This window comes from Opisthocomus hoazin, chromosome 3 (assembly GCF_030867145.1).
Source record: "Opisthocomus hoazin isolate bOpiHoa1 chromosome 3, bOpiHoa1.hap1, whole genome shotgun sequence".
Lineage (NCBI taxonomy): Eukaryota > Metazoa > Chordata > Aves > Opisthocomiformes > Opisthocomidae > Opisthocomus > Opisthocomus hoazin.
The window spans coordinates 56,902,862-56,917,861 of record NC_134416.1 but is presented as its reverse complement, the minus strand read 5'-3'; the positions used below and the strand labels follow the sequence as shown (position 1 = coordinate 56,917,861).

The 15,000-nt window shown below is 40.2% G+C and overlaps 1 protein-coding gene across 1 annotated transcript in view; it reads right to left on the bottom strand.

The window, feature by feature from the left end:
• Positions 1 to 15,000, bottom strand: part of SMCHD1 (structural maintenance of chromosomes flexible hinge domain containing 1) — a 100,065-nt gene that overhangs the window by 50,233 nt on the left and 34,832 nt on the right. Inside the window, exons 9-19 of the mRNA XM_075416391.1 lie at positions 11,071 to 11,164; positions 10,600 to 10,810; positions 9,641 to 9,761; positions 9,359 to 9,542; positions 8,664 to 8,861; positions 8,415 to 8,528; positions 7,866 to 7,972; positions 7,510 to 7,592; positions 7,244 to 7,357; positions 3,247 to 3,324; positions 3,042 to 3,161 (exon numbers count right to left, since the gene is read on the bottom strand). Of these exons, the coding sequence (XP_075272506.1) occupies positions 3,042 to 3,161; positions 3,247 to 3,324; positions 7,244 to 7,357; positions 7,510 to 7,592; positions 7,866 to 7,972; positions 8,415 to 8,528; positions 8,664 to 8,861; positions 9,359 to 9,542; positions 9,641 to 9,761; positions 10,600 to 10,810; positions 11,071 to 11,164 (1,424 nt within the window). The remainder of the gene's footprint in view (positions 1 to 3,041; positions 3,162 to 3,246; positions 3,325 to 7,243; positions 7,358 to 7,509; positions 7,593 to 7,865; positions 7,973 to 8,414; positions 8,529 to 8,663; positions 8,862 to 9,358; positions 9,543 to 9,640; positions 9,762 to 10,599; positions 10,811 to 11,070; positions 11,165 to 15,000) is intronic.

Below are 15,000 nucleotides of genomic sequence, written 5' to 3'. Positions count from 1 at the left end.
CCTGTGCTGCTGTATAGGGTTGTTCTTTTCCAGGTGCAGGACTTTGCACTTCCCCTTGCTGAACTTCATGAGGTTCCTGTCAACGCATTTCTCCAGCCTTTTGAGGTCCCTCTGGATGGTAGCACAACTCTCTGGTGCATCAGCCACTCTTCCCAGTTTTGTGTCATCAGCAAACTTGCTGAAGGTACACCCTGCCCCATTATCCAGATCATTAATAATGATGTTAAACAGGCTCAGACTCAGTATCGACCCTATTGACCCCTGGGATAACCACTAGTTACTGGCCTCCAACTAGACTTTGTGCCATTGATCACCACCCTCTTGAGCCCAGCTGTTCTGCCAGTTGTCAATCCACCTCATTGTCTACTCATCCAGCCCATACTTCACCAGCTTCTCTACGAGGATCTTACGGGAGACAGCACTAAAAGCCCTACTGAAGTGCAGGTAGACAACATCTAATGCTTACCCCTCGTCTACCAAGCTAGTCATCTCATCATAGAAGGTGAATCCATGCTAACTACTCCTGATGATCTTCTTGTCCTTCATTTGCTTGGAAATGGTTTCCAGGATTACTTGCTCCATCACCCTCCCAGGGAACGAGACAAAGCTGACTGGCCTGTAGTTCTGTGGGGTCCTCCTTCCTGCCCTTTTTGAAGATAGCACTGACATTTGCTTTCCTCCAATCACCAGGCAGTCCTCCCGATTGACATCATTATTCAGTTACTGAAAACGGCCTCACTAGGACATCACCCATCTCTCTCTGACTTATGTGTGCACCCCATCATGGCCCACGGACTTATGTAAGACCAGTTTTCTTAGGTATTCCCCGACCTGATCCTGTGCCACCAAAGGTAGAACTTCCTTGATCAGCCCTTCCACCAGTCTCTGAGGCCTAGGATTCCTGAAGGTCCGTCTTGCTACTAAACCATTGATGCAAGAAGGTGTCCAGTATCTCAGTGTTTTCCACGTCCTGTGTTCCCTGCCTCATTCAACAGTGGGCCCATGTTTACCCCAGTCATCCTTTTGTCATCCACGTATTTACAGAAGCCCATGTTGTTGCCTTTGATACCCCTTTGCCAGGGATTCCAGTTTCAATTCCAACTGGACTTTAGCTTTCCTAACCCCATCTGTGTATGCTTGGATAGTGTCTCTGTATTCCTCCCAGGTTACCTGTCCCCACTTCCACCTTCTATATACTTCTTTTTTGTGTTGAGCTTTGCCAGGAGCTCCTTGTTCATCCATGCAAGCCTCCTGGTATTTTTGCCTGACTACATATTCATTGGGATGGACTAGACTTGAGCTTGGAGGAGGTGATCTGTGAATATTAACCAGCCTTCTCGGGCCCCCTTGCTGTCCAGGGCCTTATCCCATGGCACTCCACCACGCAGATCTTTGAGGAGGCCAATGTCTTCTCTCCTGAAGTTTGGGGTTGTTAGCTTTTCTGTGCTCCTTCTTCTTTTTGTGATCCCGGACTCTACTATCTCATGGTCACAGCAGCCAAGGATGCCTTCAACCTTCACATCCCCAGTAAGCCCCTCCTTGTCTGTGAGTATGAGGTCCATCAGAGCACCTCTCCTTATTGGTTCCTCTATCACTTGAGTCTGGAAGTTGTCACTGATGTACTCTAGGAACCTCCTGGATTGTTCATGCCCTACTGTGTTGTCTCTCCAGCATCTAGATATCGGAGCGGTTGAAGTTCTCCATGAAAACCAAGGTCTGTAAACATGATGCTGCTTCTTGCTGTCTGTAGAAGGCCTCATCCACTTGTTCTTCTTGGTCAGGTGGCCTATAACAGACCTCACTACAGCATCATCTGTACTGGTTTGCTCTTTAGTCCTCACTCATAAGATCTCAGTTGGCTCATCATTCATCCCCAGGCAGAGCTCCATGCATTCAAGCTGTTCTCTCGCATGAAGGGCAACTCCACCTCCTTCTATTCCTGGTCTGTCTTTCATACATAAAGAGCCTATATTCAATGCAACATTCCAGTTATGTGAGCCATCCCATCATGTTTCCATGATTCTAGCAAGATCATAAACCTGCTGTCTGTAACTCATCATGTTTATTCCCCATACTGCATGCACTAGTGTACAGAGAGGCACCAAAGCATGCTGATTTCCCAGAACAGGTTTTGGGGATTTCTCCATAATGGTGCCTTGCTGGCATTTCCTTGCATACATGTAAATGCTGGAAGTGAGCCCACTTCAGCCCTATCTTGTTGATTTTGTGATTTTTCTGTCACATCACTCCAGGCCCTTTGCTTGTCAATCATGTCCACCCCTCCCTCACAGGGCTGCCGGTAACTCTCTTCCTCCCGTCATTCCTAGTCTAATTTCAGCTTGGTTTTTGCCACCTCTGAAAAAGGCAAAGTTACAGCGTGGCAAAACAGCTGAAAAAAATTATTATTTTAGGCCACATACACACATACCAGAGTGTATGGCAAGAGAGAGTAACATCAGACATATATAACAGTATTATTTCTATTCTGGTATTCCAGTAATGGATGGTTAATCCAAAGATACATATCCATTCTAACTGAAAGAGAATCCAGTATTGCATAGGATTCTTCTTTTAATTAAAAAAAAAAGACTTCAATCTCAACTTGTATATTTTAAATGCACAACTTATTTTTGAACAAGTGTCTCCGTGGTTTATGCATGAAAGATGGCCTAATGCATACAAGTTTTATGAAAGAATATTTATGCCAATGGCATGAGGACAAAGGGTGATTCTAATTAAGTAGAAGTTTATTTTTATTAAGTACATTCAGGAAAGTTCACATAATGGAATGGCTTTCGATTCAATCAGGACTTTACTTTTTTGTAAAACTGACTGCATAGCAGAGCCAACACATTACAGGTGAGATAAAAATCTACTGGACAAGAAATTATTTTTTCCTGAAAATACTTCATATTTGACATGCAAATGCTACTTTTCAGTATTCAAAATTCCTCTCAACTAAAACATGAATAATTTTGATATACAATGAATCAAACAGAAACACTAAAGTAGAAGAAAACTGGCATGACTGGAATTCTTACCTACAATAGTAAATTTAAATATTTTAGATGGTAGAGACCTTCCTGCGTAAGTGTCTGCATTACTTTCATTCAACACTACTTGCAGTTTCAAGGTGTAGTTCCCCAGTTTCTGAAGATTTTCTAAACAGAAATACAAATACAATTAAAAGGCAAAAAAAAGAGTAAAATTATAAATAAACTGCAAATATTGCATATGTGAACTTACCCATTTTTTTAAACCAGTATGGCCATTTGCCTCCATGCTGACTGATATGGGAAATTATTTCTTTATTCCCAGTAGGTGCTGAAAAAACAAACAATTAGTTACATGTATTTAGATTTTACACTATAATTCTTCACTTTTTCAAGTATTCCTATCACACATTATTAAGTATTACTATAACTTCTAAATCTAATAAATCTAAATTCAGCTTCACAATTAACCATGTTGATCACAGCTAAAAAAAATGAATTCCCTACCTAATCCATTTTAATTAAAAATTGCTAGCCTCAGACACATTAAACTGAAAGCAACAGGTTTCTAAAGTTGAATTTTATTAACTCTTTGGTCATATGTTTCCCATTAAGTCTGAGCACTTGTAGGTTGCACACTCCACACTGGCAACTGATCAACTTGACAAATGACCGTAACAAATTAACTTCAATGATAGCAATGGTAAAAATGTGCAGTTGACTGAACGTGTAATCGAGGAAAAAAGAACATTCCTTTTTTGCTCCAAATTATTCTGTCTTCACTTCTGCAGCGTTAAGACACATCCAAAAAGAGAACACACTGAAACTGAGGCAATTTTTCAGTGACTGGTTCTATAACCTAAGATGAATACAGGAGTAAGTTTTATTGTTCGAAACTTCAAGAGGCATTAACAGTTTCGTTTTTCAAAATATAATTTAGAATAAATACAGAATGTGACTGCAATAAGACTAAGACTACACGGAAAAAAAAGAAATGCAGTAAAAATATACATTGTTCTACAGCTAAGTACAACTGTTTCAGATCCTGTTCTTGCACCAAATTGCATACGTGACAGAAAGTAACAGTTTTCAACTTTCTTAGGTGTGTTTCTTTACACATGTAATCCTAGAATATTGGGTTATTAAAATAAATTTTGATGGTGTTTTGTAGCAAGAGCTAATTCAGTATTCTATACCAGATTTTTTTCCATCTTTGGCAGTTACTAACACTGAGAAAACAGAAATTTTCAAGTGAGTGCAATTTTCCTATTGTAGCATCAACCACCACCAAGTTGAACTGAAAGTCTCCGTATTACACAAGGTGCACATCTTTCTTTCTTCACTTCAACACAAACATACTTATGAATAGTATCAGCATCCCTACTACCACTGAGATACGGAAGGCTGCACTTGGTGCAAACTGTGTACTGCAAACAGCACAAGAAATTAAGTTTTTACAGACACTGTAGGGTTGCAAAAAATGCAAACCTGAGGCTAAATTATTTAAAGTTGGTTATTTTTTCTCACACAGAAACAGAAGAGAATTCTCATTCATTGTTGCCGGGTTTTTTTGTTTATTGTTGGGAAACTTTGGAAAGAAATGTTCTTCTAGAGATAGAACGCACCTTTTACTCACAGGATTACTAAGGCACCAATGTCTGCTTCTCATACGAACAAAGCTTCCACGTAGAATATTCTCAAAACAACGGATAACTAAATGTCCCTGCTATGGTATAATATAAATCCATTCAGGGTACAGACAGAGGTAAAATGTCTGTACTTTTATTTCAAATGACGTATTAACAGCTGCTAGCCATAGTCTTCCTGAACTGGGAGAATTCAGTGGTGCATGTGAGAGGCAGGCACACATTTGAAGAGCATCTCCCGTTGTGGTTTACAGAAGGGAAGTGGCAAGATAATTGTTTGGGCAGAACAGTCAACTGAGTTCTAAAATAAATACTTCAGCGATGAAAACAGTTTGCTGCAGAGCTCAAAAACCTGAAAACATGCCTCATTCTTGCCACAGATCGCCACAGCACCTACTTGAGTATTTTAACAGAGGCACTTGCAATTTAACTGAGTTATCAGGAGTCATTTAAAAGTGATCTGCTGAGACAGAAATGCTTCTTTCTCAGCCTACCTTAGACAAGAACCACCCAGACATGACTTTGAAAACAAACTTCCCAGAAACCAGCTTTTCTGGCAGCACCCTCTTTCCCAGCCTCCTTCCATCAATCCTAACCTGAAATTTTAGAGTGAGCCTTAGAGAAACAAGATGCTGTCGGTCAGGGAAAAAACCTAACACATTCAAACACACAAAACTAAAAAAAACCCTCACACCCCTGTTCTCCTGGCAGTCCATGTTTCCCTTTGGCAGGCACTTTCCATAGGCAGTCTCTTTCTCTTCATCGAATTCTTTCATTTGGTAGACCACTTCTGTTCCTGCTCCACCTAAACTCTTCAGCTTTCTCTCAGCTCCAACCCATAACCCCAATCTTATTTTTTGGCCAAACCTTACAAGCCCCACCTCAACATGGCCCAGATAAAAAATTTCTCATATCCCAGCTGCCTTACCAGCCCTCGCTTCCCTTGTCCAAACCTTGGACAAGGTGCTCCTCCCATGGCCCAGACAAGAAGTTTCTCACAGTCTAATTCTCCTGCTATCCCATCCTTTCCTTCGGCAGCTCCTTTCATCCCCACCAGACCCCTTGACTTCCTCATTTTCTCAATCCTAATTCAAACCCTAATTTTGAATTGAACCTTGTATAAGGCTCCCCAGTAACAGACCAGACACAAAGTTTCTCTTAGCTCAACTCTGTTTGCAGTCTGCAGTATATTTTGCCAGGTATTCCACTTTTCAAAAGAGAAGAGAAATTTTTTATACCTTATAAGATGTTTGCTGTTGGCCTTCATATGGGTGTAAACACTTTAGTACAAATGAGAGCTTTATATTACAAGAAAGACTAAGGGTTTGAGTTTGACAGGTGTGCCATGCCCAAACTGTCACTTACAGGACTTACTCATTGTTCTGCTTCAGTGGGATTACACTAGTGATTCCCAAATTGACTAGAGACAAAAGTTCAGACAGGAAGCCATAAAGCCAGTTTTAAGTACAAATTTCCATTAATGAATCAAAGTCGTCAGGAGACAAAATAGGCCTGAAGACAGACTTTTCAGTCATCGGAGGTAAAAGGTAAATGTGTTCATATTTCTTCTAGTAACAACACTAACAAAACACCATGCCTCTTTCAGTTCATACATCCTGAAGTCATCGTGGTTTACTTTAGTCAAGGCTGCAAAACACTGATTTATCCTCCAGACTGCTGCCAAATACAAACTGATAATCTACTATGTGAACGTGTTTTTTTCAATTCCTACCTCTTTATGCCCCAGCACACTACTATGGACAATCGGCACGCACAGCAGACTGTCCCCATACAACAAGTGCCACTAAAATACCATGTGTAGTCTTATGACATGTATACTAAACTGAAGTTCCATTTGGTTTCCTTTGACATATATGACTACAGTAACCTCAGTGCTTCAGAAAGGTATTTTTACAACTCTCATATGATAAAGGAATTGGATTTTCCTATTGTATATGGAAAGAAACAAGGCAAACAACTTTAAGTTTCTATAAATTTCAAATATATGTGACGTGCCGGATTGGAGTTCTCAGAGAATTTAGTGCTCTAATTCTGTGTTCAACACACAACTGAACAATCTCAGCTGCCTCAGACAGAACGTAATTCTTCAGCAAATGCAATGTAAGAATATCAAGTGAAGCACCCATAAAACAGAAACCACAAAACAGTAACTCCCAAGAGACTTGATTTTTCAAAAATCCGAAGTGACTTTACGTTAGATACGAAACAAGTCTGGTCCCTACTTTTATGCAGCTCACATGAATTGCTATGTTAATTACAGAAACATTATCCATTTTAACGATGTTCTTAAGCATATTAAGTAGACAGCCTGGAACTGTCTGGCGATAGGCCCTCCTTACATGTGACACAAGATGTAATCCTAATACAGCATTAAGATGTCAAACATTTGGCACTGAAGCAATTGTCACTTAATGAAATACGGCTTTGGAGTGCTACATGCTCTGATAGCATATTGTCCTTAAAATCAAAAGCCATATCCATCAATCAGATTCTAATATGTATTTTATATACACAAAGAAATATATTATCCATTACTCATTTTTAAAATAATAAAGACACATTTAAATATACTGAAATACTTACAATGTAAAATAACCTTGAGTTCAACAAGAAGTTTCTTTGAACCTCCGTGGCTTGTACCTGGAAGTTTTTGCATTGCTTCTCCTTTTTTATTCAGAATTTCTATTCTTAATGCTCCTGTATTACAAGGAAAAATGATGAACTTTTAAAATATGCTGTGTATTGTAAGTGATTGGAGATGTCTGTATGCTTGTATTTTTAACAAGAGTGCACAATGTTCTTTTTAAATTGTCATTTTACGTTTTAGTATTTGGAAGAAAAAAATATACCTATTGGTGTACCAGCAAATCTTGTTTCATTGGGTAGTAACTCATCTCCTTCAGGCCATGTTACTGATAATTTGTCAGGAAGTCTAGTGAAAAAGAAAGAATGATCAGTTTTTCTGTTAGTTAAAAAACAGGGTCATTTATCTTTAGTAGAATATACACAAAGCTATTTTTCAGGGCGGGAAAAAACTCCCCGAACTATTTCTTCTTAGTTTAGAGTTCTCTTTTTTTTCATTTCTACTGAAACAGCTAACTACTTTCCGATCTGGGAACAAAACTGAACTTTTTTTTGTTCCTGAAGAAATGCTAAAACTGTTATTAGGAACTCCACAAGTGAATAATTACAATTTAGAGCTTACCTTGCCATTTCATCCTCTATGTATTTTTTAACAGCTTTGTCAGACACTGTTCTGTCAAGTTTTGAGATTGGAATAGTTTTCATTTCAGCATACAACGCCTGAGGTTCCTGATAAAAAAATGAGTGCAGTTATAAACAGTCAGATTACAGTCAGACAAGAAATACCCCTCTATCAAGGGACTAGACAAGTAGACACAGACATAGTGCAATATGCTAACAAATACTACCTGGAGACTCCACAACACGCTGTTCTAAAATTTCTTGAAATCACAATGGTTAAGAATGGATGCACAACATACTATTGATACCAACTGTGAAGCATATTGCATATGTAAATTTAATAAATCATTGATCAGCAATAACAATTTTAATATATTTACATTAAAACTAATGTAAGTAAGCAGCTTGATTATTTCTAGATTGCTGAATCTCAAAAAAACCCCATAATTCTCAACAATTTAAAAGTTGTTTAAATAAGTCTGATTCAGGATTATGTTTAAATATTCCATAGGCATACTAGATGTGTGAATCTTTTCTATATTTGTCTTACCAAAGCAATTTGCACTTCTCCTCCAGTGGCAAATATATCTCCATCATGGTCTCCATACAAAAAAAATTTCTCAATACTTCCATAGAATATTGGAAGAGTCTTAACAGTTTTCACCTGTAAAGAGAAGACAATTAATGTCAACAAACTACTTCTGAATCAAATGTATAGTATTTGCATTTTATAAGGTTCAAATTCTCCATTAGAAAACAAACAAACAAAACCCCAACATCAGTGAGCAACTAAACTTACCAGCTGTCCAGTTTTGTATGTTTTCCCATCCCACTCTATTGCAGCATACATTGTCCAAGGGCTCTGCATTCTTTTGGATGGTAAATCAGTACGTGTAGTTACTCCTTTAAAGACTGTGAATTTTATCTGTTTGTCATATTTTTCATGACAGTCTTTGAGCCACAACGCAAATTCTCTGTCAATTTTCATTCGCTGCTCCTACAGATTACAAACAAACCCTATATTATTAATGTGTTACAAAATTTATATCTGACAACTTCAGATGTATAAACAATTATAAGAGTACAATGATGTACTACAAAAAAACCCCTGGATTCTTCATCCTGGAAACGTTACAAAATTCTAGGAAAGCTATACTTCAAGCCAGAATATGTTTCTCCCAGCACCCATATTCCTCTATGAAGAGGGTCTTTCCACAAAAACTGTCACAGAACAACTAGATACAGTTACTGTGTAAGAAAATAAAAGGAAAAAGACTAAATCTTATTTTTTCACATTTAAAGAGTCAGCTTTACTACTCACTAAAACTAAGAGAAGCGTCTGCTACAAAGTTCTGTAAAAGTGCTTAAGGTGAAAGTTCTTCAGAAACCAGGCAATATTCAGTGACATGAACAAATGACCAGTGAGTAACGCTTTCTATGTCATATGCACTAAACTTTGCCACGAAGAAATACTTAACACAATAAAATGATCACCTGTCCATTGAAGATTCTCGTGAACAGAGTATTTTTATCTTTTAGCTTCAGCTCCAGATCCATGAAAGTGAGTTTGTTTGTGCTGACCTGGAACTTATCATTGGTAAATAAGGCACCAGAAATTCTGTTGTAGCATTCAATTGGTGCCAATCCTCTCTTCTTTGGAGGAGCACACCAGTCAAAACTTAAAACAAAAGGAGAAAGACATTAAAACCCTTTTTTATAGAGGTTTACATTACAGAAACAGACTGGTTTACATTGTAGAAACAGATTACCACTCACTCTTCCACAGTTGTGTATGGTATTAATCTTCCATTCCAAAAACATTCAAAAATAGGCCTTTTTCCTCTGGCACCCTTTTCTACTATAAAGCAGTCGTCATCACCATCATCATCGTTCATTTCTTGATTAAAAAGAAGACAGTCTCCATGAACAAATTTCTTTAAAAAACTAATATAATATCAAAAATCAGAGCAGTCTAAGGATTATCTATGCTTATTAAGTTAAGCGTGGTAGCAATACACATGATATCAAGCTAGCATATTTACAATATCAAGATTTTTTTTTCTGTGTAAGAAATACCAAGCAGAAAAACTAAGGAAAGCTAAGGAAAAATTTTAAACATTGACTGAGCAATATTACCATATCTATCAAATTTGCAAATTTCAAATTTGAATATTACTTTTTCCCCTTAGTTACAACTGATGCTCTTCTAATATCATAAACTCTTATCAATTTAAACTCAAGATTTGTTTTCTCAAAAGAACAAAAAATCACCAAAACAAATTATTTTAAAACCCTAGCATCTGAAAACTCATCAAGACTGGATAAAACACATTTTAAATTAAGGACTTAGACTACATGTTGTCCTGTGCGGTATTCCGATGTTAGAATCTCTTCAATCAAACTGCTGGTGTTTCATTACTTTCTTGGAGCAAAGATGTAACAGTCAGGAAAGTGGAAATGTTTCAATCAGACTGCATTCCGTAAGAGTTTATAGTTTGAAATCAGATGGCGTTATGTCAAAGATAAGGTTTACATGAACGAGTTACCATAACAGTCAATTTGTTCACAGCATTTATTCATCCAAAAGGATTTCAACTCTTCTATTCTGCCACAACTCAAATTAGGTAACAATTTATGTTTCAATTTAAATTGTTCTAGTTTCTATTTCATTAAAACATTTAGAGCAGTAGGAGTGTCTATAATAGGACTGATAAGTGGGGAAGCATTTCACTCACTTGATGGAAAACATGGATCATCAGGGTATGTTTCTTTATCATACAAGAAGGGATGATATCGGATGATGCCTTCCACTATACCTTCTCCTTCAACATGTGCCTTGAACTCAAAACTATCTGCTGCAGTATTTATATACAAAGTCTGCATGTCATCTTTGATCTCCCTAAGATTGACAATCTTAGGTACTTTTCCTTTTTCGAACATTGCAATCTGGAAAAAAATAAAAACAGTTGATTTTCCTTTGACCAAAAAACTTATAGTAACTAGCATTTGTGACATTTATCTTAACTGACAGCAAAATGAACTAGTTCTGATGTTGCAAAGATAAACAGAATTACTTTTAAAATATTGAATTACATGTGCATCTTAAAATGCTGCTGTAGTTCCAAATGCACGATTAAAGAGAAACAGGCACAATATGAAATAAGTTGCCATCAAGAGTTTTGACTAGTAAGCAGAAAAACTCTTACCTGAATGTCGATGTTGTTGAAAGGGCTTAGTTCTTTTGTTGCAGCATTAGTTTCATTTCCTTTTGGTCCATGGATATAATAGTGATAGATATGTCTGAAATACATTTTAAATGAAAAACAAATCACAGAAAGAGAAAAAAAATTGCACATTATAATTTAAAAAAATCTAAACAATTTTTATTAAAATATAACTGGTTCATTGCATTGGTATAAATCAACTCCATGACAACATGTGTCTGTGGTACAGAAGACTTACTATAGGGAGTGACTCTTTTACACCTTTCAACTCTCATCTCCTTCATGAACAATCACATTACAATAAATTTTTTCATGAAAAAAATAGAAACATTACAAATTGGAGAATAATACATAAGTAAAAAAATTATGATTCTTACGTAGAATCATAGAATAGTTTGGGTTGGAAGCAACTATCAAAGGCCACCTAGTCCAACTCCCCTGCAATGAGCATGGACACCCACCACTGCATCAGATTGCTCAGAGCCCCATCCAACCTGACCTTGAATGTTTCCAGGCATGAGGCATCTACCATCTCTCTGGGCAACCTGTGCCAGTGTTGCACCACACTCATTGCAAAAAAAAATCCTTACACCTAGTCTGAATATACCCTCTTTCAGTTTAAAGCCATTACCCCTTGTCCTACAGCAACAAGCCCTGCTAAAAAGTCTGTCTTCACCTCTTAAGGCCCTTTTAAGAACCGAAAGGCTACAATAAGGTCTCCCCGCAGCCTTCTCTTCTCCAGGCTGAATAACCCCAACTCTCTTAGCCTGTCCTCACAGGAGATGTGCTCCAGACCTCTGATCATCTTCATGGCCCTCCTCTGGACCAGTTCCAACAGGTTCATGTCTCTCCTGTGCTCAGAGCTTCAGAGCTGGGTGCAGGACTCCAGGTGGGGGGTCTCATCAAAGTGGAGTAGAGGGGCAGAGTAACCTCCCTTGACCTGTTACCAATGCTGCTTTTGATGCAGCCCAGGATATGGTTAGCCTTCTGGGCTGCGAGCGCACACCATCAGCTCATGTCCAGCTTTTCATCCACCAGTACCCACAAGTCCTTCTCCGCAGGGCTGCTCTCAAGCCCTTCATCCCCCAGCCTGTATTGATAGAGGGGGTTTGCACCAGCCCAGACGCAGGACCCTGAACTTGGCCTTGTTGAACCTCATGAGGTTCACACAGAACCACTTCTCCAGCTTGTCCAGGTCCCTCTGGATGACATCCTGTCCCTCAAGTGTGTAACAACTGCATCACTCAGCCCGGTGTCATCTGCAAAATCGCTGAGGGTGCACTTGATCCCACTGTTTATGTCACTGATGAAAATATTAAACAGCACCAGTCCCAATATGGACCCCTGAGGGACACCACTTGTTACCAGTCTCCATCTGAACATTGCCCACTACCCTCTGGATGTGACCATCCACCAGTCTACGCTTTTTAAAAATGGGTGCAATGTTTCCCTTTTTCCAGTCACCAGGGACTTTGCCTGACTGCCATGACTTTTAAAATATCATGAAAAGTGGCTTGGCAACTACATCAGCCAATTTCCTGACAATAACTTTTCAAATATGTCATATATCCGTCTCCCTCTTAAACTCGGATGAAGCATCAGCCAATTCCCTCCAGACTCTGGGATGCATCTCATCAGGTCCCATAGACTTCTGTATGCTCGGATTCCTCAGGTGGTCATGAACCTGACCTTCTCTTACAGTGGGAGGGACTTTGCTCCCCCAGTTCCTGTCCTGCAGTCCATCCGCTTGAGAGGTGTGGGAAGAGAGGTTGCCAGTGAAGACTGAGGCAAAAAAGTTGTTGAGTATCTCAGCCTTCTCCTCATCCATTGTTACCAGTTTGACAGTCTTGCTCATCAGTGTGGGGTACGCTTTCTTCAACCTTTCTCTTCTGCCTGACATACCTGCAGAAGCCCTTCTTGTTATTCTTTGCATCCCTTGCCAAGTTCAGCTCTAGCCTTTTCCTGACCCCCTCCCTATACAACCGGGCAGCATCCCTATACTCTTCCCAAGATACCCGTCCCTGCTTCCACTGCCTGTGCAGTTCCCTCTTGTGCTTTAGTTTGACCAACAGGTCTTGACTCAGCCATGCCGGTCTCCTCCCTTCCTTTCCTGATTTCTTACACCTGGGTACTGAGAGCTCCTGCGCTCTATGGAAAGTATCCTTAAAAATCTGCCAGCTCTGTTCTGCTCCCCTGTCCCTAAGGACAGTTTCTCAGGGGGTCCTATTGAGTAATTCCTTGAAGAGCTGGAAGTTATCATCAATGCACTCCAGGAATCTCCTGGATTGCCTGTAGCTTGCTGTGTTACTTTTCCAGCAGATGTTGGGGTGGCTGAAGTCCCCCAGCAGAATGAGAGCCTGTGAGTGCAATGCCTCCTTTAACTAGAATAAGAAGGCTTTGTCAGTAGGCTCCCCTTGATCAGTCGGCCTGAAGTAGACACCAACCACAAGGTTCCCTTTGTTGTCTTGGCCTGTGATCCTTACCTATAAGCATTCAACCTGCTCATGGCTGTTATTCAGAGACAGCTCTTCACACCCTATCCATTTCTTGATGTACAGGGTAATGCCTCTGCCCCTCCTTTCTCGCCTGTCCCTTCTGAACAGCCTGTAGCCATCGACAGTTGCACTCCAGTCATAGGATTTGTCCCACCAAGTTTCAGTAAATGGCAACTAGGTCATAGCTTTCTAGCAGCATGGTGGCTTCCGACTTCTCCTCTTTGTTGCCCATGCTGCATGCATTGGCGTAGAGGCTCTTCAGCTGGGCCACTGGCTGTGGCACCTTCTTAGAGGAACACCCCTTAATACCTTTGAGGTACTTCACTGGTGTTTTCCTGTTGGCTCCTATTACCACAGGAGCCTCTGTCTCATCTCCGTAAGACATCCAAGTGTGCTCCAGTGTGGCCAGCACACCTCAGAACAACAGGCTGAGGGCCCTCGCTAGCACCCCATCCCTATAACCTTGGTGTGTCATCCCACAGCTTGTGATAGACAAGCCTGATATTATCCCCCTCTCACTTCAAGTCTAGTTTAAAGCTCTGTCAATGAGCCCCATTAGCTTGTGAGCAAAGACCCTCTTCCCCTTTGAGAAAGGCAAATCCCATCTGATGCCAAGAAGCCTGGTGCCATGTAGGCCATCCCACTATCAAAAAAACTGAAATTGTGGTGGTGGCAGCAGCTACAGAGCCATGTACTAATAGACTGGGACTGTCTGTTTCTTCCAATGTTGATGCCCGCAACTGGGAGAAGAGAGGAAAAAATAACCTGTGCTGCAGATGCCCTTACCAAACATCCCAAGGCCCCGAAGTCTCTTTTGATCATCCCTGGACTACATGTTGCAGCTTCATTGCCACTCACATGGAATAGCAGTAATAGGTAACAGTCCAAGCACCGTACCAGGCTATGAAGTTTCCTAGGGATGTCCTTAACCCACGCCCCAGGGAGGCATCAGACTTCCCTAAAATGACAGTCTGTCCAACATATTGGACCCTCTGTTCCCCTCAGAACGGAGTAGTCTACAACTATAACCTGTCTTCTCTTCCTTGTTCAGGTAGTCATGATACGAAGGGCAGGACTTTCTGACCCTGGCAACACCTCTGGTGTAGATGGACCGTCATCCACATCATCCATTGACTGACCTTTCACATCCAGTGCCTTGTATCTGTTGTACAGAGGCACATGGGAAAGCAAGGTGGGCAAGGAGGGGGTTCGCCTGCCACCCCGAGCATGGACTTGCCTCCATTCCCCTCCTCTCCTTTAAGCTGCTACCTTCGGTCTGGCACGGAGAGAATACAGGATCCTCCTGATCTTCGTTTTTTTTTCTGGTGGTGTTCCCGTTTCTATCTCAGGGAGGGTAGAGCATGGTTCCACCAGTCTATCTCTTTCTCAGACTCCCTGATGCTCCTTAACCTTTCTA